We start from the raw sequence: 25,049 nt of genomic DNA, 5'->3' as shown, positions 1-25,049 counted from the left end.
TCGACAACCACTCTTTGCCTTCTGTGGCCAAGCCAGTTGTGGATCCGCAAAGCAGCTCTCCTTGGATCCTTCCTCGTTACTTTCTCAATGAGCCTCGTATGGGGAAACTTATCAAAAGTCTTACTGAAAACCACGTACACTACACCCAATGTTCTACCTTCATCAATGTTACATCCCCAAAGAGTTCAATCAGGTTGGTAAGGCATGACCTGCCCTTGACAAAGCCATGCTGACTACCCCTAATCTGATGCTCATAAGTCCTCCCGCTTAGGATCTTCTCCAACAAATTGCCCACGACTGATGCAAGACTCACTGGTCTATAATTTCCTGGGTTACCTCTACTCCCTTTCTTGAACAATCCTCGGGTGCTTCTCCCATCCCTATTGATGATAAAAAGATCATCGCCAGATGCTCAGCAATCTCCTCCCTCGCTTCCCACAGTCACCTGCGGTATATCTCAACATGAGATGAACTGGGTAATATTATGATGGAGCCAGAGCTCACATTGAGAGATCTTATAGAAACATGTAAAATGATGAAATGGATAGATAAGATTGCGGCAGGAAAGTTGTTTGCACTAGTAGATGGGACTAGAACTTTAACATTGGGGGCATTTGGGATGGAGATGAAGAACTGTGGTGAATCTGTGGATTTCTCTGCCCAATGAAGCAGTGGAGGCTACCTCAGTAAATGCATTGGAGACAAAGTTGGATAGATTTTTGCAAAGTAGGGAAATTAAGGGTGATGGGGAAAAGGCAGGTTGGTGGAGATGGGCCAGGTGACGTTCTCGTGCTCCAATTTCTTACGTTCTCACCACAGACTAAAATCTCACTTGAAAAAATTGTCCTTCACGCATTGATGTCCTTTCAAATATTTTTACAGGTTTGAAATGGCAGAACACTTGTGCAGTGTCTCTTTGCTGTCTCTTTCTGGATATATAAGGAGTGGCCAAATCTTTTCTTTGCAACAACAATACATCTGTTTTTGATTCTTGGAGATGAATTATCTCATCCCAGCTGGAAATGTGTTTTGTGTCTGAGTTGAAGTTTTCTGCTGTAACTCTGTGAAATCCACTGGAACCGGGGTGCTGAGAACACACCAGCATTTGTTCACTGAAGATCAGTTCTTCAACTGCATTGATTGTGCAAGGGATTCAAACATCTGACTGTCTGAATCGCCAGATGATTGATCGCAGTGAGATATCATTCTCCTTCTCTCAGTGTGGGAAGGGATTCACTCACAGCCTACTCACAGACACACCAGTGAGTTCACAGTGGAGAGAGGCCATTCACCTGCTCTGTGTGAGGGAGGGGAACTACTCAGTCATCCAGTCTGAAAATACATCAGCAAGTTCACACCACAGTGAGACGCTCCACCTGTTCTGCAAGCAGGAAGCAGTTCATTCCGTTGTCGATGCTAAAGATAGATCCAAAAATTCACCAGTGAGAGGACGGTAACCTGTTTACATGGTGGGAAGGCATTCACACACTCAACCACGCCACAGTGACACCAGTGAGTTCACACCTGGGAGAGGCCAATCACCTGCTCTGAATGTGGGAAAGGATTCACTCAATCATCCCAACTGAATGAACACCAGCGAGTTCACACTGAGAAGATGCCGTTCACCTGCTCAGACTGTGGAAAGAGATTCACTCATTCAACCACACTACAGAGACACCAGCGAGTTCACACTGGGGAGAAGCCATTCACTTGCTCCGAATGTGGGAAGGGATTTACTCAGTCATATCAACTGAAGGTTCATCAGCGAATTCACACTGGGGAGAAACCTTTCAGCTGCTGTGAATGTGGGAAGGGATTCGCTGACTCATCCCACCTTGTGCAGCACTACCGAATTCACACTGGGGAGAAGCCATTCACCTGCTCTGAATGTGGGAAGGGGTTCACTCAGTCATCTCATCTGAAAGTACATCAGCGAATTCACACTGGGGAGAAACCGTTCAGCTGCTCTGAATGTGGGAAGGGATTCGCTGATTCAGACTCCCTTGTGAAGCACAGCCGAATTCACACTGGGGAGAAGCCATTCACGTGCTCTGAATGTGGGAAAAGATTCACTCGGTCATCTCATCTGAAGGTCCATCAGCGTGTTCACACTGGGGAGAAACCGTTCAGCTGCTCTGAATGTGGGAAGGGATTCGCTGACTCATCCCACCTTGTGCAGCACTACCGAATTCACACCGGGGAGAAGCCATTCACATGCTCTGAATGTGGGAAGCGATTCACTCATTCATCCACACTACAAAGACACCAGCGAGTTCACACTGGGGAGAAGCCATATACTTGCTCCGAATGTGGGGAGGGATTTACTCAGTCGTATCAACTGAAGGTGTATCAGCGAATTCACACTGGGGAGAAACCGTTCAGCTGCTCTGAATGTGGGAAAAGATTCACTAAGTCATCTCAACTGAAGGCGTATCAGCAAATTCACACTGGGGATAAACCTTTCAGCTGCTCTGAATGTGGGAAGGGATTCACTCACTCATCGCATCTGAAGGTGCATCAGCGAGTTCACACTGGGGAGAGGCCATTCACTTGCTCTGAATGTGGGAAAGGATTCACTGCGTCATACTCCCTTGTGAAGCACTGCCAAATTCACACTGGGGAGAAGCCATTCACGTGCTCTGAATGTGGGAAAAGATTCACTCGGTCATCTCATCTGAAGGTACATCAGCGTGTACACACTGGGGAGAAACCATTCAGCTGCTCTGAATGTGGGAAGGGATTCGCTGACTCATCCCACCTTGTGAAGCACAGCCGAATTCACACTGGGGAGAAGCCATTCACGTGCTCTGAATGTGGGAAGGGGTTCACTCAGTCATCTCATCTGAAAGTACATCAGCGAATTCACACTGGGGAGAAACCGTTCAGCTGCTCTGAATGTGGGAAGGGATTCGCTGATTCAGACTCCCTTGTGAAGCACAGCCGAATTCACACTGGGGAGAAGCCATTCACATGCTCTGAATGTGGGAAAGGATTCACTGACTCATCTCACCTCGTGAAGCACAGCCGAATTCACACTGGGGAGAAGCCATTCACGTGCTCTGAATGTGGGAAGGGATTCACTGAGTCATCCAACCTGGTGAGGCACTGCCGAATTCACACTGGGGAGAAACCATTCACCTGCTCAGATTGTGGAAAGGGATTCACTCAGTCATCAGGCTTCAAAGTCCATCAGCGAGTTCACACTGGGGGACGCCAGTCACCTGTTCTGATTGTGGGAATGAATTCGCTCAGACATTTCAACTGACTGAACATCAACTGCTCAGACGGGAAGGAATTCACTCAGACATTACTGAGCGAACATCAGCGAGTTCACACTGTATAGAAGCTGTTCATCTGCTCTGACTGTGGGAATTAATGCATACATTCATCTCGGCTAACAAAAGACCAGACTGTTTTCAGCAGTGAGAGGACGTTGACCTGCTCAGACTGTGGGAAGGCATTCACACACTGATCCTCACTGCAGAGACAGTGGTGGGTTCACACTGTGGGGAGGGTGGTCACCTGCTCAGACTGTGGGAAGGCATTCACACACTGATCCACACTGCAGAGACGGTGGTGGGTTCACACTGTGGGGAGGGTGGTCACCTGCTCAGACTGTGGGATGGCATTCACACACTGATCCACACTGCAGAGACAGTGGTGGGTTCACACTGTGGGGAGGGTGGTCACCTGCTCAGACTGTGGGAAGGCATTCACACACTGATCCACACTGCAGAGACAGTGGTGGGTTCACACTGTGGGGAGGGTGGTCACCTGCTCAGACTGTGGGAAGGCATTCACACACTGATCCACACTGCAGAGACAGTGGTGGGTTCACACTGTGGTGTGGGTGGTCACCTGCTCAGACTGTGGGATGGCATTCACACACTTATCCACGCTGCAGAGACAGTGGTGGGTTCACATTGTGGGGAGGGTGGTCACCTGCTCTGAATGTGAGATGGGTTTCAGTCAGTCATTCATCCTTGTGTCCCCCAACCAAGCTTTGACCCAACATGAATCGGAGAGATCAGATGCTTGAGAGGACGTAATTCACTCAGGTTCACCGACCGAGTATTAAAGGCAGTGGTTCAGGGCAGGTTATTTTTGAGCTTTCAGCAGTAGCCAATCTGTATTTAGGGTTGATTATCAAGAACAAGTCAGGCAGGAGCAAGTGGAGCGGTCACTGTTGGAGTGGACAGAGTTGGAGCGGAGACATTGAGGCTTTAATTCTTTGAGGTTTCAGTGGGGAGAGCAGTCAGTCAGAGAAGGCAAAGTCATGCCAAAGGTAGAATTTTTTTTTGCCCCCTTTTCATTTGTTCAGTTGGAACAGTGGAGATGCCAGGCGGGATAGTGGAAAGTTCCTTTGCGGGATGTGGGAAGGCAGGGGACCCTCCTGTGTCCCTGATAACTACACCTGTGAGAAGGGCTTCCAGCTTCAGCTCCGAACAATCCACATTACGGAGTTGGAGCTGGAACTGGATGAACTCCAGATCATTCGGGAGGCTGAAGGGGTGATAGGTAGGACATTTGAGAGGCAGTTGCATCCAAGAAACACAGCACAGGAAACTGAGTGACTGTCAGGAAGGGAAGGGGGAAACAGCGAGAACAACTGAACAACACAGATATCACTTTAGATATTGTCAGGGATGGTGGGGATGACCAAGTAAAGGAAGGTCACAGCAGAAGGGTCTCTGGCACTTAGTCTGGCTCTGAGACTGAGGAGGGAAGGGTGGAGAAGAGACGAGCTGTGGTCAGAGGTTATTCATTCCTTCAGGGAACTGATTGGACGTCCTGTGGGTGAGAATGAGATTCCAGGATGGCATGTGGTCTCAAGATGACACTTATGGAATGAAGCGGTTTTAGGCTTCGCTCCAATCCTTTTACTATTTTTTTACCTACAAACGCCCCCCTAAATGATCTTTTTATACCTATTCTAAAGGGGTTCAGACGTATGAAATCTTTTTCAATTGTTTGAATCATTTTCAACTCGTTGAAATGTCTAAAGCAAAGGAATCGAAACAGACGAAAGAACCGTTAACTTTAGAAGCAATTGCGAAGCTTACGGACGACAGACTTGAAAAACTGGAGAATAAATTAACCTCAAAGCTTTCTATGTTGGATGAAATTTTAAATTGACGCAAAACTTCAATCACTTACACTAGATTCACAAAAACAACAAGCAAGTATTTTAGTTCTTGAAGATGCCGCTCGCCAGAGAGATCGCATAATTGAAACTCTGCAACAACAGCAAGCTTCGACTTTTCAACTGCTGGATCGTTATAAATCTAAAATCACTGATCTTGAAAACCGCTCTCGAAGACAAAATCTCCGGATAATTGGGATTCCGGAAAAATTTGAGAACGGCAATCTCACTGTATTTTTCTCCAAATTTTTAATGGATGTCTTCGGCTCAGAAGTACTGGATACCCCTCCAATAATTGACCGTGCACATCGCATTTCTCGTTTTCATTCAGATTCAAGTTTGAAACCACGACCTAATACCAAAGAGCGTTTGATTCGGGCTGCCCGGAAAAAGGGTATCATCAGCTTTCAAGATCTTAAATTCCGTATTCTGGAAGACTATAGTCCCGAAGTTTTAAGGGTTTTATATCGGTTATGTCGGAAATTCATCAAGAAGGCTACAAGCAAGCACTGTTATTTCCAGCATATTTGAGAGTTGCTCTCAATGATGGAACTTATCGGCTGTTCAAATCTCCAGCGGATTCCTTGAAGAATAACACTTTATTGTTTCTACGAGTTGACTAATGTAAAAATAAGTTTATAGATTTGGATCTTTTATAAAATGATGATTTTTTTTACGTGATTGCTTACATGTATTTCTTACACACGGTAAAAGTCCATTTTTGGTTTATTCTGAGTTCTTTTTATATTATTATTCTGTTAGTTGTGAAAGTAATTCATTGGGTTTTCTTTTAAGTTCATATACACTTTTTTATATTTTTAACATTTAAATATTAAGATTTTTTTAAAAATAAAATGTTGTTTCTTCTTCCCGAAAGACCTTAGTGCTTGGGTATGTCATATCTGTTTTGATGTGTCTGAATAAGTTTAAGGACTTTCTTTTAAAACACTAATACAATATTATCCATTATGGGTTTTAAATTATTGTTTTAAATCCTTTTGTTTTATATATATGTAATACTAATTGCATACTTTAATCTTTCTAACCCTTTCTTATAATATGGGTGGTTTGTATCTTTTATTTAACTTTTTTTGTTTGAGTTGCCGTCTTGAGACATGGGGTAAATTTAGTATTAGATTGCTTGCTTGCCTCTTTTTGGCTTTGGTTTTGAGGGTGGAGGGAGGGGGATTTCTTTTTGCTTGCTTCACACTTAGTTTTACTTCCTGGCCTGATTCGAAACGACAAAAATGGTTGCAGTGTCGTGACTTCCGGTTCCTCCTTGAACTTACTTCCCTCTTCCGGATACATGAGTTCATCTTTTTTTTTAACCTTATGTGTTAATTGTAATAAATATTGGCAATATGGATAAGATTATTAATTTTGTTTCTTGGAATACTAATGGTTTAAATCATCCGATCAAACGGAAAAAAAATATTCAAAGTATTCCACAGAATGAATGCTAATATTATCTTTGTACAAGAGACTCATGTGAGGAAGGTGGATAGTCAATGCTTTTTTAGTTTTCAACAGAATCACTCGAATTCCCAAGCCAAAGTAAGAGGCGTTTCCATTTTTATAGATTCTTCAACCTCCTTTATACACTATGAAACAATTTCAGACCCACAAGGTAGATTTTTGCTTATTACTGGTCTACTTTTTAATCAAAAAGTTGTTTTAGTTAATGTTTATGCTCCAAACACTGATTGCCCTGAATTTTTTAAGTGTCTATTTACATCCTTTCCTAATTTGAATCAGTATATGCTGATAATGGGTGGGGATTTTAACTGTTGTTTAAACCTTTTGATGGATAGATCTAAGCCCACCCAAGCTCTTCCGAATAAATCAGCCTCTCTTATTAATTCCTTTATGATTGATTCTGGAATTACCGAAATTTGGCATTTTTTACACCCCAATGACAAGAGTTTTCATACCTTTCTCAATTTTATCATAATTATTCAAGAATTTATTACTTTTTTATTGATCACCGTTTACTTACAGATGTTATGATTGTAAATATGACTCCATTAGCATTTCTGACCATGCACTTTTGAAGCTATCTATTAAGACATTGGACTCATCTACTAATGCTAAATCTTGGAGGTTCAACTCTATTTTATTGCAGGACTTAGACTTTCTTAATTTTATTAAACAACAAATCGATTTGTTTTTCTCAACAGCAGAGATCTCTAGTGGAATTTTATGGGACACTTTTAAAGCACTTATTCATGGACAGATTATTTCATACTCTGCTGGAGTTAGGAAGCGAACTAATTCTAAAATATTAACATTGGTTGATAAAATCAAAGCAATTGATAAGATTTATTCAGTGACCCCCCAGCAAAGAACTTTATAAAGAAAGAGTTGAACTTCAAATGGAGCATCGTTTGTTATTATCCTCTTCGATTGAAAATCAGTTAATTAAATCTAGAACCCAGTTTTATGTACATGGAGATAAGTCTGGCAAATTATTGGCTAATCAATTGAAAACTGCTTCGGTTAAACGACAAATTACTAGGATTCGTAAACGAGATGGCACTCTGACGATAAATAAAGAGATAAATAAAGCATTTCAAGATTTTTATAATTCTTTATATCAATCAGAATTTGTTGAGGATTCTTCTATAATAGATGAATTTTTAAGAAAATTGAATATCCCAAAATTAACAACAGAGGATAGTGTATTCCTAGATGCACCTATTATGGAAACTGAAATAAAAAAGACTACTTTTTCAGTGAATTCTGGTGAAGCTCCTGGTCCGGATGCTTATACTGTAGAATTTTTTAAATCCTTTTCCTCTATACTTTCTCCTTGGCTTTGTAAAATTTTTAAAGATGCGTTAACTATAGGTATATTGCCACAATCTTTTTATGAAGCCTCTATTTCTTTAATTCTTAAAAAAGATAAAGATCCCACTGAAAGTGCATCTTATCGGCCTATATCCTTGCTGAATACGGATTTTAAGATTTTTAGTAAAATTTTGGCCACTAGACTAGAAAATATATTACCTCAAATTATTTCTGAAGATCAGACTGGATTTATTAAAAACCGCTACTCATCTTTCAACATTAGAAAATTAATTATTATTTATACTCCTTCACCCAAAATACCAGTATGTGTCATTTTCTTAGATGCTGAAAAAGCATTTGATAGAGTTGAATGGCCATATTTATTTAATACGTTGCAGCATTTTAATTTTAGTTTGAAATTTATATCATGGATTAAATTAATATACTATAAACCCTTGGCTTCAGTCTTTACCAATAATCAAAGATCTTGTTTTTCAGTTATTCCGTGGTACAAGGCAAGGCTGTCCTTTAAGTCCTTTACTATTTGACATTGTTTTGGAACCTTTAGCTATAGCCATTCATGAATCACCTAATATTTTGGGTATTACTCGTGGGGAAGGGACGTATAAGTTATCATTATATGCTGATGATTTGTTACTATACATATCCGACCCTGAGAGATCTATTCCTGCTATTTAGTCCTTGCTTGCTCAGTTTAGTAACTTTTCTGGTTACAAATTGAATTTTAATAAGAGCGAATTATTTCTATTAAATATGCAAGTTCCAATTTATAAACATTTACCATTTAAAGTTGTCACAGATTATTTTACTTATTTGGGTATTTAAATTACCAAAAAACACAAAGATTTATTTAAAGTTAATTTCTTACCTTTAATTGACCAAATTAAGCAACTTGTTACCAGGTGGTCTCCATTAACTTTGTCATTGGTTGGTCGAATTAATGCTATTAAGATGATGATATTACCCAAATTCTTATATTTATTTCAAGCATTACCAATTTTTATTCCTAAATCTTTTTTTGATATTATTGACTCCAAAATATCTTCCTATCTGTGGCAGAATAAAAATCCTAGACTAAGCAAAAAATATTTACAGAAGCCTAAGAAGGAGGGTGGTTTGAGATTTTACTATTGGGCAGTTAATATACGATATTTAATATTTTGGACACAAGAATCGACTATAGCAGCTTGCCCACAATGGGTAAATTCGGAATGTAAATCTGTACAAGACTTTTCATTGTTTTCAATTTTAGGATTTTCACTTCCTTTTTCTTTATCTAAATTGAATAAACAAATAACTAATCGTATAGTTAAACATGCATTGCGAATATGGTTTCAATTTCGTAAATTTTTTGGCTTGAATAAGTTCATCTTATCAAGCCCTATAATATCTAACTTTCTTTTTCGGCCCTCTTTTATGGATCAAGCCTTTGTTTTATGGAAAACAAAAGGTATAACATGTTATCTTGATCTATTTTTAGATAATAGTTTTATGTCCTTTGAACAGCTATCTAATAAATATAATTTACCTAAAACTCATTTTTTTAGATATTTGCAAGTTAGAAATTTTTTGAATAATGAGTTACAGTCTTTTTCGAAACTATGTCCGTCAGACATTACGGAAAAAAATTTAGCTGTGAATCCTTGTCAGAAGGGTTTAGTAGCTATCACTTATAATATCATCATGAAAATACAGCCAGAAGTATCAGAAAAAATTAAGAAGGAATGGGAAAAAGAACTTCATTGCCTTGTACCCACTGAGCAGTGGGAGAAAATTTTACAATTAGTCAATTCTTCTTCTATTTGTGCTAAACATGCCCTAATACAATTCAAGGTTGTACATAGAGCTCATATGTCCAAGGATAAACTTGCTCGATTTTATTCTTATGTTAATCCAACCTGTGACAGATGTCATTCTGATGTTGCTTCATTGACCCACATGTTTTGGTCTTGCCCTTGTTTGCAAAATTACTGGAAAGATATTTTGCGTACTATTTCAACAGTTCTGAATATCAATTTCCAACCGCATCCTATTACTGCAATTTTCGGTTTAGCAATGGTGGATAATAGTCGTTTATCCCCCTCATCTCGACGGATGATTGCATTTGTTACATTAATGGCTGGAAGATCTATTTTATTGAATTGGAAAGAAATTAATCCTCCAACTATATTTCAGTGGTTTTCTCAAACTATCTCTTGTTTGAGCTTAGAAAAAATTAGAAGTGTTGTCTTTGATCCTTCAGTTAAATTTGAAGAGACTTGGAGACCATTTATTCAACATTTTCATATGAGTTAAATTGTCTTTTCCTAAACCTCACTTTTATTATCCTTAATTATTTGGATGGAGGTTCGGAGTTATTGGCACTACTGTATATATTTGACATAATGCAATGGCCCATGTCGGTTAGTTTTCTGGTTTTTTTTTACTACTTTTGTTTGCAATTACCATGTGTTTGGGAGGTTATGATATATTGATTGTCATCTATTTGAATGTTTATTTAAACTATTAACTATGTACTCTCAAACTCTCTGTATTCATGTTTCATTTATGTTTGTTTAAAAATTAATAAAAAGAATTTAAAAGAAAAGAAAGGATGGCATGTTGTCTCCTGCATGCAAGGTTCTGATATATGGGCTGGTCGAGTAACGAGGTTCTGCAAAGGGAGTTCAGGGAGTGAGCTGCTAAGTTAACGGGCAGCTCATCCAGGGCTGTGATCTCAGGACTGTCATCTGTGCCACGTGCCAGGAATCGGAAGATTATACCGTTTAACACATGGCTAAGGAGTTGGTGCAGGAGGGATCTTCTGAGCTGGTGAGGATTGCTGTGTACAGAGGAGTGTGAGTGTGTTGGGGGGGAGAGCACATCATTGATGGAGTGCGACTGCGCAGGCAGTCTCTCACACACAGACACATGCAGTGGAGTGTGAGGGAGGGGAGTGGGAAGGGAAAAGGGGAATGAGGAGGATGGAGTTAGGGCTCCTTCACAAAGTCCCAGACTCACCCACCCCACCCCCTTTGGAATTGGTCCCATTCCTTGGGGGCTGGGAGTGGGCACTGAGTTGCCTTGTCAAGAAGACAGCATCAGGTTAACACGCTTTGATAATAAATTTACTTTGAACTTGAACATTGAAATGTATTTTTTGTAAAACATGTCTTCTTCTTCTCCATGTGGTTTGTGCGTTACACGCTTGGGTGATCATGGCTTTCCACATCGAACAATCGCACGCAGCATCAATGGTATCTCGCACACTTAGATCTGTTAGTTCTTTCACAGTGTCCATATATTTTCTTTTTTGCCTTCCTCTTCCGTGTTTCCCAGGCATACGGCCATGTAATGTAAGGCATTCTATTTCTCCCTTTCTGATGACGTGGCCCAGTAATTTATGTTTCCTCTCACTTAAAGTTCTTATTAAAGATCTTTTTGTATGGGCACATTGGAGCATTATCTCATTAGTTACCCTATTCCTATGTGATATTTTCAGCATCCTTCTAAGAATCTGCATTTCTGTTGCTTCGAAGTTTCTTTGGAGTTCTGGTGTTACAGTCCATGTTTCTGAAGCATACAGCAAGATTGACCAGATGTCACATTTTAGTGGCCTAAGCCTTGTTATCATAGAATTGTGTCTGTTGGTAAAAGTCGGTTTCATTTTTTAGAAGTTGGTTTTGGTAATACCAATTCTTCTTTTTATTTCTTCTTTACTTCCAGCATCTCATGATATAGACAGATAGACAGACATACTTTATTGATTCCGAGGGAAATTGGTTTTCGTTACAGTTGCACCAACCAAGAATAGAGTAGAAATATAGCAAAATAAAACCAGAAGTAATGAAATAATAATAAGTAAATTATGCCAAGTGGAAATAAGTCCAGGAACAGCCTATTGGCTCAGAGCGGCTGACACTCCGAGGGAGGAGTTGTAAAGTTTGGTGGCCACAGGCAGGAATGACTTCCTATGCATCTCGGTGAAATGAGTCTCTGGCTGAATGTACTCCTGTGCCCAACCAGTACATTATGGAGTGGATGGGAGACATTGTCCAAGATGGCATGCAACTTGGACAGCATCCTCTTTTCAGACACCACCGTCAGAGAGCCCAGTTCCACCCCCACAACATCACTGGCCTTACGGATGAGTTCGTTGATTTTGTTGGTGTCTGCTACCCTCAGCCTGCTGCCCCAGCACACAACAGCAAACATGATAGCACTGGCCACCACAGACTCGTAGAACATCTTCAGCATCATCCGGCAGATGTTAAAGGACCTCAGTCTCCTCAGGAAATAGAGACGGCTCTGACCCTTCTTGTAGACAACCTCAGTGTTCTTTGACCAGTCCAGTTTATTGTCAATTCGTATCCCCAGGTACTTGTAATCCTCCACTATGTCGACACTGACCCTTTTGAGGGAAACAAGGGTCACCGGTGCCTTGGCCCTCGTCAGGTCCACCACCAGCTCCTTAGTCTTTTTCACATTAAGCTGCAGATGATTCTGCTTGCACCATGTAACAAAGTTTCCCACCGTAACCCTGTACTCAGACTCAGCTCCCTTGCTGATGCATCCAACTATGGCAGAGTCATCAGAAAACTTCTGAAGATGGCAAGACTCTGTGCAGTAGTTGAAGTCCGAGGTGTAGATGGTGAAGAGAAAGGGAGACAGGATAGTCCCCTGTGGAGCCCCAGTGCTGCTGACCACTCTGTCTGACACACAGTGTTGCAAGCGCACGTACTGTGGTCTGCCAGTCAGGTAATCAATAATCCATGACACCAGGAAAGCATCCACCTGCATCACTGTCAGCTTCTCACCCAGCAGAGCAGGGCGGATGGTGTTGAATGCACTGGAGAAGTCAAAAGACATGACCCTCACAGTGCTCGCCGGCTTGTCCAGGTGGGCGTAGACATGGTTCAGCAGGTACATGATGGCTTCCTCAAATCCTAGTCGGGGCTGTTAGGCGAACTGGAGGGTGTCTAAGTGTGGCCTAACCATAGGCCAGAGCTGCTCTAGAACAAGTCTCTCCAGGGTCTTCATGATGTGGGAGGTCAATGCCACCGGTCTGTAGTCATTGGAGCCACTGGGGCACGGCGTCTTCGGTACAGGGAAGATGCAGGATGGCTTCCACAGCATAGGAACCCTCTGGAGACTTAGGCTCAGGTTGAAGACATGGTGAAGTACCCCACATAGCTGGGGGGCACAGGCTTTGAGCACCCTGGGGCTGACACCATCCGGGCCTGCAGCCTTGCTTGGGGGTGGAGAAGTTTCAGATGTCTTCTCACCTGTTCAGCTGTGAAGCCCATCATGGTGGTTTCAGGTGGTGGAGGGATGTCATGAGAGCAGGGTGGGAGGCTGTGAGGAGGGGAGAGTGGAGTATGTGTTGGTTGGGGGTTGACAACAGATGAATCATGTGGGGGATGGGCAGGGGCCACAGTGTCGAATCTGTTGAAGAACAGGTTAAGTTCGTGGGCCCTGTCCACACTGCCTTCAGCTCCTCTGTTGTTCGTTTGCCGGAACCCAGTGATGGTCCTCATCCCACTCCAGACCTCTTTCATGTTGTTCTGCTGGAGTTTCCACTCAAGCTTCCTCCTATACCTGTCTTTAACCTCCCTGAACTTGGCTTTCAGGTCCCTCTGTATTGTCCTCAGCTCCTCCCTATTTCCATCTCCAAACGCCCTCTTTTTAGTGTTCAGGATGTCCTTAAAGTCCTTTGTTACCTATGGCTTGTTATTTGAATAACGAATAACAAGTAACAATATAAAGCTACCAAGGTATTTAAAGCTGGCGTTTTGTTCATCCTCTTGGTTACTGATGTACAACTTGTCGTTGGGAGTATCCTGCTGTTTCGATGTTACCATACTTTTTTTTTTCAGTTGATGGTTAGACCAAAATTTGCACTTGTTTGCATTACTTTGGGTAGGAGGATTTGTAGGTCTTCTGTAGCACTTGCTATTAGGATGGTATCGTCCGCACATCTTATATTGTTGATGTTAACACCTCAAATTTTTATCCCATCTAGGTCTTCTATTTCTCTGAGAATCATTTCACTGTAGATATTTAAAAATTCCAATGAGGCAACGCGTCTCTGTCCAAATCCTCTTTGAATTTTAATCCAACTGCTTATATTATCATAAATTTTTACACTGCCATTTGGTTCCAATATGAATTGTGAAGTAGTTGTTCTTCCCTTCCATCAGTATTTAGTTTAGCGAGAATTTGAAATCTGCTTTTAGTTAAATTAAGGGTTAACCCTTTTAACATCAGCATAATCCAAACTTACGCACCAACAAATGATGGGGACGAACAGGATAACAACAAGTTTTATGAAGATCTCGACAGGGCAATGTAAATCTCAGGATATGGGAGATTTTAACGCCAAAGTTGGACAGAAAACGGTTGATAATATTATAGGACCCTTTGGGCTGGGGAGAAAATTGAAAACGGAGAAAGGTTTACTGACTGGTGTGTCAGATACAACCAAGTGATACTTGGTATAAAAACCATCCACATAAATTATGTCCTTGGATTAGCCCTGGAGATAGAACAAGGAATCAAATGGATTTCATTACCATCAATGAACCCTTTAGAAATAATATCACAAATTCTGAATCCTACTCAGGAGTAGACTGTTGTTCAGATCACCATCCAGTAATAGCAACCATCAAAACAAAATTAAAGAAACTGAAATGTGGAAAAAAGAGAAGTCGATGTTGGGAGAACTTAAAAAAGATGGCATACTTAGCAACAATTCAAGACAGCTGTAGAAGAATACATCAATGAAAACGAAACAACACCTATTTGGGACAGATTTAAATATGCTATACAACAATCAGCAGGGGAGATAATCCAATTACAAGAAACACAACACACCAACAAGGGGTGGATAACCCAAGAAATTCTACATCTGATGGAACAAAGAAGGTTAGTGAAGAATAATGAAGTGCAATTCAGCGAGCTAAATAGACAAGTGCGCAATATTGCAAAGGAAGAAAGGCTAAATCAAAAATGCAATGAAGCAGAAGGCCATATTAACAACGGCAAAGAAATGGACAAGAAAATTAAAGAAATTATGGAATTAAGAAAACCTCCTCTACAGAATGCATAAGATCAGCAGACAGATCCAGATGAAGTATGTGGGAGGAGGATTCAGTATATAGAGCAGCTGTCTGAGGATAATAGAGGGGAACCCCCAGATATTAAACGCCCTAATTCTGGCCCACCTATTACCAAAGAAGAAAAAACTAAAGCAATGAAAAGCATGAAACGTGGTAAAGCCACTGGACCTGAGGAAACCTCAGCTTACAAGCCCTAGAAGATCTGGGCATAGATATTCTTTTTGAACTGTTTAATGGCATATATGAGTCTGCTGTATTGCCTGATGATTGCTTGAAATCTGTACTTATAGCTCTGCCAAGAATTCCTGGCATTACTGACTGTGAAAATTATAGAACAATCTGTCTTAAGATTCACCTAATAAAGATTTTGTTGAGAATTGTTCTGAGATGAATTAAAAATAAGTTAAGGCCAGAAACTTCCAAGTAAAACATGTACTGATGAGAAATGGTCTCAGTGAAGGTCCGAGAGTGGAAAATGAACCGGTGTTCAGCCCCACAGCTCTGTGCCAAACAAGAACCCCTGTCTGAGTCTGTCCCATCTGTCTGTGCTTGACAGTGCCAGTGTCTTTTATCTTCCTTCTCAACCTCGTTCTCCTGCCTTCTCCCCATAACATTTGACGCCTTTACAGAAAATCTTTGGGATCAACGGCAATACGCATTTTCAACAGTTCATCTTTCTGCGACAGGAGAACACACTTCAGAGATCAACAGTATTTCATACATTATTATTGCGCATTGGTGCAGTATTATTGTGTATATTATTATTCCCGGTTTATTTTTAATAAAGTCTGCACACTGCTAATTGTGTTTCTAAATGTCGCTAATGTAACGAAAGAATTCCCCACTCGGGATCAATAATGTATTTATTTATTATTATCAACATCATCATGATTATTCTGCAGTCCTTTATCTCTTTCATCAATTTTCCCAGCTCTTTACTTCACGCCCGACCAATCTGACGTATCACCTCCCCTCCACCCCACATTCTTTCTCCCTCCCTTCCTTTCCAGTCCTGAAGAAGGGTCTCGGTCTGAAACGCCGACTGTTCTCTCCCCTCCATCGTTGCTTTCTGCCCCCCCGAGTTCCTCCAGCATTTTGTGGGTGTTGCTTTGGATTTCCGCATCTGCAGATTTTTTTTTAAATCCTATTTAAACAAATGCGCATGCGTGGGCGTCACAGACCGTCGCGAATATTGCGCATGCGCCCAGTAGATGAGAGGCTCGCTGGGATCGGACGCAGGTAGGAGCGGGGCCGCGGGTGGGAGCTTAATCACCGGCGTTTGCACCGCGATTGAAGGAACATTACTATGAGCTCCGACCCCACAGGTCCGGCACCTCAGGACAGTCCCAGCCCCACGATTTTCCCGAGTGACGGGGAGTTTACGGCTGATTGAGAGCTGGCGGCGCCGCCATTTCTGCGGCGCATGCGCATTGCTGGGTCCTTAGATGGCGGATAGACAGCTTACTTGTTCTTGGTGTCTGCTGGGTAAAGAGTCAGCCATGGGTGACACTGCCAGCATTGTCCCCTTAGAATATGCCCAAATACTTCGACCTCCAGTCATGCCAATCCGAGGATCAGTACCTCGGAACAAAAATATACTGTCCAGTCAGTGGAAATGTAAATTAGTGCTGTATGGCTAAAAGAAATCCTCCCGTCAGCTTTAGTTCTCTGTTTAAATAACGATATGAAACACCTTGTTCTTGATGACAAGTGACTTGTAGCTTGCACATCACAAAGGTGCCACACACCAATGAGAATAACTACTGCCCACCCCTTCATAGTCATTGCCATTGATGGGTTCATCACTGTCAATCAGCTGGGGGTGGAAGGGGATCCCAGTAATTATAAAATGTCCAGGATCCGACATGTAGTAACAAGTTCACTTTGTTGTGTTGTGGAGCATGACCAGCACTTGAAATGATACCAAAAATCAGGACAAATTGAGCCAAGACACAGGTTGATTGAAGGCAGAAATAGCCTACTCTCATACAGAGGGAATACAGTCAGAGAATTTGTTGGTCAGTCAGGATGCCTGATCCGTGACTTGTTAGAAGATGAGGAGTTCATATCTAAACATATGAACTTGTCATATGGTCGGCCGACAATGTCATGCTGACCATAAAACCTACTCTCAAAACTGTCTAGAGTTTGACTACCACATAGACCTCTATTATTCTAAGCTCCATGTAGGCACCTAACAGTGTCTGAAAAGACCCTGATTGTATCCGCCTCTACCTTTGAAAAACTTACCTCTGGTATCCCCCTTGTACCTACTTACATGCATCTTAAAACTCTGCCCCTGCATGTTAGCTAGCTCAGCCCTGAGAAAAAACCTCTGGCTATCTGCTTGATCAATGCCTCTCATCATCTTATACAACTCTCCTCTGAACCCTTTCCAGAGTATCCACATACTTCCTGTAGTGAGATGATCAGAATTGAACACTGTACAAAAGTGGGGTCCAATGAAAGCCTTATATATCTGTAACAGTACCTCACCGCTTTTGAATTCAGTCCTATGGTTGATGAAGGCTTTCTTAAAAACATTGTCAACCTGCACAGCAGCTTTGCATGTACTATTGACACGGACTGCAAGTCCTCACTGATCCTCCAAACTGCCAAGAGTCCTATCATTAGTATTGTATTCTGTCTTCAAATTAGACCTACCAAAATGAACCACCAGGTTGAACTCCATCTGCCAATTCTCAGTCCAGTTCTACATCCTATCGATGTCACGCTCTACTGTGACAACCATTCAGACTATCCACAGCACCCACTACATTTGTGTCATCGACAAACTTACAAACACACCCTTCTACTCCTCATCAAGGTCATTTTTAAAATTCACAAAGAGGAGGGGTCCCAGAACAGATCGCTGCAGAATCTCACTGTTCACCATCCTCCATGCAGAACACAAACCATCAACAACCACCCTGTGGCCAAGCTAGTTCTGGATCCACAAAGCAGGTCTCCTTGGGTCCTTCCTCATTACTTTCTCAATGAGCCTCGTATGGGGAACCTTATCAAAAGTCTTACTGAAAACCACGTACACTACATCCAATGTTCTACCTTCATCAATGTTACATCCCCAAAGAGTTCAGTCAGGTTGGTAAGGCATGACCTGCCCTTGACAAAGCCATGCTGACTACCCCTAATCTGATGCTCATAAGTCCTCCCGCTTAGGATCTTCTCCAACAAATTGCCCACGACTGATGCAAGACTCACTGGTCTATAATTTCCTGGGTTACCTCTACTCCCTTTCTTGAACAATCCTCGGGTGCTTCTCCCATCCCTATTGATGATACAAAGATCATCGCCAGATGCTCAGCAATCTCCTCCCTCACTTCCAACAGTCACCTGCAGTATATCTCAACTTGAGTTGAACTCAGTAATGCCAGAGCTCAAATTGAGTGAAGATCTTATAGAAACATGTAAAATTATGAAAGCGATAGATAAGATAGAGGCAGGAAAGTTGTTTCCACTGGTAGGTGAGACTAGAACTAGAGGACATCACCTCAAGATTCAGGGCATTTGGGATGGAGATGTGGAGGAACTGCTTTTCCCTGAGGGTGGTGAATATGTGCATTTCTCTGCCCAATGAAGCACTGGAGGCTTCCTCAGTAAATGTATTTGAGACAAAGTTGGATAGATTTTGCCATAGTAGGGAGATTAAGGGCGATGGAGTAAAGGCAGGTTGGTGGAGATGGGCCAGATGACGTTCTCGTGCTCCAATTTCTTATGTTCTGACCACAGACTAAAATCTCACCTGAATAATTGTTCTTCACCCACTGATGTCCTTTCAATTATTCTTACAGGTCTGAAATGGCAGAACAGTTGTGCAAGGGAATCTCAACATGTCAGTTTTGCTCTCTCTGACCGGATATATAAGGAGTGACCAAATATTTTCTTTGCAAGACCAACACATCTGTTGTCGATCCTTGGAAATGAAGAAGTATTTCATCCCATCTGGAAATGTGTTTTCTGTCTGAAATGAAGTTTTCTTTTCTAACTCAGTGTTACCTACTGGAACCGGGGTGCTGAGAAAACACCAGCAGTTGTTCACTGAAGATCAGTTCTTCAATTGCAGTGAGATATTATTCTCCTTCTCTCAGTGTGGGAAGGTATTCACTCACAGCCTACCCACAGACACACCAGTGAGTTCACAGTGGGGAGAGGCCATTCACCTGCTCTGTGTGAGGGAGGGGAACTACTCAGTCATCCAGCCTGAAGATACATCAGCAAGTTCACACCACAGTGAGATGTTCCACCTGTTCTGACAGCGGGAAGTAATTCATTCTGTCATCGGTGCTAAATACACATCTGAAAATTCCCCAGTGAGAAGACAGTAACCTGTTTACATGGTGGGAAGGCATTCACACACTTAACCATGCCACAGTGACACCAGCAAGTTCACACCGGGGAGAGGCCAATCACCTGCTCTGTGTGGGAAAGGGGTCACTCAATCATCTCAACTGAATGAACACCAGTGAGTTCACACTGAGAAGATGCCGTTCACCTGCTCAGACTGTGGGAAGGTATTCACTCACTCGTCCACACTACAGAGACACCAGCGAGTCCACACTGGGGAGAAGCCATTCACTTGCTCCGAATGTGGGAAGGGATTCACTGATTCACACTACCTTGTGAAGCACAGCCGAATTCACACTGGGGAGAAGCCATTCGTGTGCTCCGAATGTGGGAAGGGATTCACTGAGTCATCTAACCTGAAGGTACATCAGCGAGTTCACACTGGGGAGAAACCCTTCACGTGCTCTGAATGTGGGAAAAGATTCACTCAGTTATCTCAACTGAAGGTACATCAGCGAATTCACACTCGTGTGAGGCCATTCACGTGCTCTGAATGTGGGAAGGGATTCGCTGATTCAGACTCCCTTGTGAAGCACAGCCGAATTCACACTGGGGAGAAGCCATTCACGTGCTCCGAATGTGGGAAAAGATTCACTCAGTCATCTAATCTGAAGGTACATCAGCGAGTTCACACTGGGGAGAAACCGTTCAGCTGCTTGGAATGTGGGAAGGGATTCACAAAGTCAGGCACCCTTATGAGGCACTACCAAATTCACACTGGGGAGAAGCCATTCACGTGCTCTGAATGTGGGAAAGGATTCATTCAGTCATCTCATCTGAAGGCCCATCAGCAAATTCACACTGGGGAGAAACCATTCAGCTGCTCTGAATGTGGGAAGGGATTCACTCTGTCATCCAACCTACAGAGACACCAGCGAATTCACACTGGAGAGAGGCCATTCACCTGCTCTGAATGTGGGAAGGGGTTCACTCGGTCATCTCAACTGAATGAACACCAGCGAGTTCACACTGAAATGACGCCGTACACCTGCTCAGACTGTGGGAAGGGATTCACTCGCTCATCCACACTAAAGAGACACCAGCGAGTTCACACCGGGGAGAGGCCATTCACTTGTTCTGAATGCGGGAAGGGATTCACTGATTCATACTCCCTTGTGAAGCACAGCCAAATTCACACTGGGGAGAAGCCATTTATTTGCTCTGAATGCGGGAAGGGATTCACTGATTCATACTCCCTTGTGAAGCACAGCCGAATTCACACTGGGGAGAAGCCATTCACTTGCTCTGAATGCGGGAAGGGATTCACTGATTCATACTCCCTTGTGAAGCACAGCCGAATTCACACTGGGGAGAAGCCATTCACGTGCTCTGAATGTGGTAAGGGATTCACTGATTCACACTCCCTTGTGAAGCACAACCGAACTCACACTGGGGAGAAGCCAATCATGTGCTCTGAATGTGGGAAGGGATTCGCTGATTCACACTCCCTTGTGAAGCACAGCCGAATTCACACTGGGGAGAAGCCATTCACATGCTCTGAATGTGGGAAGGGTTTCGCTGATTCACACTCCCTTGTGAAGCACAGCCGAATTCACACTGGGGAGAAGCCATTCACATGCTCTGAATGTGGGAAGGGATTCACTGATTCACACTCCCTTGTGAAGCACAGCCGAATTCACACTGGGGAGAAGCCATTCATGTGCTCTGAATGTGGGAAGGGATTCACTGAGTCATCGAACCTGAAGGTACATCAGCGTGTTCACACTGGGGAGAAGCCCTTCTCGTGCTCTGAATGTGGGAAAAGATTCACTCAGTTGTCTCAACTGAAGGTACATCAGCGAATTCACTCTCAGGAGAGACCATTCACATGCTCTGAATGTGGGAAGGACTTCCCTGATTCAGACTCCCTTGTGAAGCACTACCGAATTCACACTGGGGAGAAGCCATTCACGTGCTCTGAATGTGGGAAAGGATTCACTCAGTCATCTAATCTGAAGGTACATCAGCGAGTTCACACTGGGGAGAGGCCGTTCACATGCTTCGAATGTGGGAAGGAATTTGCTTGGTTATCTGGACTGATTACACATCAGCGAGTCCACACTGGGGAGAAACCGTTTAGCTGCTTGAAATGTGGGAAGCGATTCACAAAGTCAGACACCCTTGTGAGACACTACCAAATTCACACTGGGGAGAAGCCATTCATGTGCTCTGAATGTGGGAAAGGATTCATTCAGTCATCTAATCTGAAGGCACACCAGCGAATTCACACTGGGGAGAGGCCGTTCAGCTGCTCTGAATGTGGGAAGGGATTCACTCGGTCATCAGACTTTAAAGTACATCAAAGAATTCACACTGGGGAGAAACCATTCAGCTGCTCTGAATGTGGGAAGGGATTCACTCGGTCATCTGACTTTAAAGTACATCAACGATTTCACACTGGGGAGAAGCCATTCACGTGCTCTGAATGTGGGAAAGGATTCGCTCAGTCATCTCATCTGAAGGCACATCAGCGAATTCACAGTGGGGAGAAGTCATTCCGCTGCTCTGAGTGCGGGAAGGGGTTCACTCGGATATCAGACTTTAAAGTACATCAACAAATTCACACTGGGGGACACCACTCACCTGTTCTAAATGTGGGAAAGGATTTGCTCAGACATGTCTATTGAATGAACATCAGCGAGTTCACAATGGGTGAGAAACTGTTCAACTGATCAGACTGTGGGAAGGAATTCACTCAGACATCTCACCTACCGACACACCAGACTGTTTTCAGCAGTGAGAGGACGTCGACCTGCTCAGACTGTGGGAAGGCATTCACACACTGACCCACACTGCAGAGATAGTGGTGGGTTCACACTGTGGTGAGGGTGGTCACCTGCTCAGACTGTGGGAAGGCATTCACACACTGATCCACACTGCAGAGACAGTGGTGGGTTCACACTGTGGGGAGGGTGGTCACCTGCTCTGAATGTGGGATGGGTTTCAATTTAGTCATCCATCCTTGTGTCCCCCTACCGAGCTTTGACCCATCGCTAATCGGAAAGATCGGAGTCTAGAGAGGACGTAATTCACTCAGGTTCACCTGGTTGAATTAACCTGAAGGTACATCAGCCTGAAGGTTCACCTGGTTCAGGGCAGGTTATTTTTGAGCTTTCAGCAGTGGCCAATCAGCATTCAGGATTGACTATCAAGAAGATCTTAAAGTCAGGCAGGAGCAAGTGGAGCGGTCACTGTTGGAGTGGACAGAGTTGGAGCGGAGACATTGAGGCTTTAATTCTTTGAGGTTTCAGTGAGGAGAGCCTTCAGTCAGAGAAGGCAAAATCATCATGGAAGTAAATTTTTATCTTAACATTTGCTCTGAACAGTAGAGATGCCAGGCAGTTTAGATGTGGGAAGGCAGGGGACCCTCCTGTGTCCCTGATAACTACACCTGTGAGAAGGGCATCCAGCTTCAGCTCCGAACAATCCACATTACGGAGTTGGAGCTGGAACTGGATGAACTCCAGATCATTCGGGAGGCTGAAGGGGTGATAGGTAGGACATTTGAGAGGTCGTTGCACCCAAGGAGCACGGCACAGGAAACTGGGTAACAGTCAGGACGGGTAAAGTGGGAAACAGCGAGTGCAGTTTACCTCTGTGTCCATCCCTCTGAACAACACAGATATCACTTTAGGTACAGTCGGGGATGGTGGGATGACCAAGTAAAGGAAAGTCACAGCAACAGGGTCTCTGGCACTTAGTCTGGCTCTGAGACTGAGAAGGGAAGGGTAGACAGGAGGTGAGCAGTAGTCATGTGATTCGATAGCTATGGGAACTGAATGGATGTTCTGTGGGTGAGAATGAGAATCCAGGATGATATGTTGCCTCCTGCGTGCTCGGGTCTGTGACATCTCCGGTCGAGCGCTCAGCGTTCCTCAGGAGGGTCGTGGTCCATGTGGGTGCCAATGAGATGGGCCGGTAGAGTAACGAGGTTCTGCAAAAGCAGTTCAGGGAGTGTGCTGCGAAGTTAAATGGCAGCTCATCCAGGGCTGTGACCTCAGGACTGTCATCTGTGCCACGGGCCAGGAATAGGAAGAATAAACTGTTTAACACGTGGCTAAGGAGTTGGTGCAGCAGGGAGGGCATAAGATTTTTGGATAATTTGAGCCCGCAAGGATTGCTCTGTGCACGGGAGTGTGAGTGCGTTGGGGAAGAGGGCTTATTGTTGAAGGAGGGTGAAGTGGGCAGGCAGTTCTCTCTCACAAACACATGCAGTGGAGTGTGAAGGAAGGGGAGTGAGAAGGATGGAGTTAGGGCTCAGAAGTCCCAGATTCACCCACCCCTCCCTCTCTGGCATTGGTCCCGTTACCATCCCAGGCTGGGGATGGGCATTGAGTTACGTTGACAACATGTTTGTAAATTGTTCGATAACGTCTGGTTAACACACTTTGATAAAAAAAATTACATTGAACTTGAACATTGAAAGTATTGTTTGTGAAACATGTGCTGATGAGAAATGGTCTCAGTGAAGGTCCGAGAGTGGAAAACGAACCGGTGTTCAGCCTCACTGCTCCGTGCCAGACAAGAACCCCGATCTGTGTCTGTCCCATCTGTCTGTGCTTGACACGTCTCACTCTAATGTTTCCTTTTTCCGTACCTGTCCCAGTGTCTCTTATTTTCCTTTTCAACCCCATTCTCCTGCCTTCTCTCCATAACCTTTGACACCTTTACTAATCAAGCACTGATCAGCCTCTGTTTTAAATAAACCTGATGACTTGGCCTCTGAGCCGTGGCAATGAATTCCACAGGTCTTCATCTCTCTAAATGCATGCTCTCTGGTACTGGACATTTTGATACAGAAGGTTAAAAATGGCAGCTGTCTACTCTCTCTATCCCTCTTGTAATCTGATCAAGCTCTTTCTGGTCACCCTGAGCTTCCTCCACTCCAGAGAAAACAAGCCCAACTTTGTCCAAACTCTCCTTACACAGTAGCTCATGCCTCTAATCCAGACATCCTTGTGAACATCTTCATTGCTGCCCTAAACACCAGCGGCATAACAGGCTTTAAGTCGCAAATGGTGGGTTGTTGATTAATAAAGGTGTCAAAGGTGACGTGTAGAAAGCAGCAGTCTGGAGTTTGGAGGGAAAATCCAATAGCTGTGTTTGAGTAGTGAAGAAGATTCAGTGGACGGAATGGGTATTTCAGTTCCCCTGACTTGTGGTGTAGTGGTGATATGGCGAAGCCGCGGGTAGTACGGTGCGGCTGCAGGTAAGATTGGGTGTCATGCACTTTTACACTTAATCTTATTGCCAACAATTAACTCAGACGGTATCAATCATGAGTGTGTTTATTTTTACTTGCAGCAAGGGAAGACTAGCACCGCACAAGAGCTGGTGATAGCTTTGTCCAAAAAAAAACCCCCACAAGCCTCTACATTCACTCCTTCAGACACAAGTTGAAGGACAGGGTGCATTCTGTTTGCCTGCTGAATCAGTGTGTTTGGCTTTCTTCCAACACGCGCAAAATCTCTTCAATGATTTCAAGTTCGCTCCACCCGATTATATTCTCACTGCAGATTCCCAGTCTATATACACCTCCATCTCCCACCAGGAAAGCCACAGTGCTCTTTGTTTCCTTCTGGACACCAGACCCCAACAAGTTCCCCTGCACCGCCAACCTCCTGCTCTTTGTTTCG

The 25,049-nt window shown here is 43.4% G+C and overlaps 1 protein-coding gene across 1 annotated transcript; it reads left to right on the top strand.

Moving 5' to 3' along the window:
* Positions 1 to 760: 760 nt before the first annotated feature.
* LOC140722028 (uncharacterized) lies at positions 761 to 24,603 on the top strand. Its single transcript, XM_073036837.1, has 3 exons — positions 761 to 2,929; positions 11,495 to 11,499; positions 19,610 to 24,603. Exons 1-3 carry the CDS (start codon positions 1,616 to 1,618, stop codon positions 22,038 to 22,040), a joined length of 3,750 nt encoding a protein of 1,249 aa, XP_072892938.1. The 5' UTR covers positions 761 to 1,615; the 3' UTR covers positions 22,041 to 24,603.
* The last annotated feature ends 446 nt before the right edge of the window (positions 24,604 to 25,049 follow it).

Source organism: Hemitrygon akajei, unplaced genomic scaffold, assembly GCF_048418815.1.
Source record: "Hemitrygon akajei unplaced genomic scaffold, sHemAka1.3 Scf000067, whole genome shotgun sequence".
In the NCBI taxonomy this organism is placed as follows: Eukaryota; Metazoa; Chordata; class Chondrichthyes; order Myliobatiformes; family Dasyatidae; genus Hemitrygon; species Hemitrygon akajei.
This window is presented reverse-complemented; position numbering and strand designations above follow the sequence as displayed.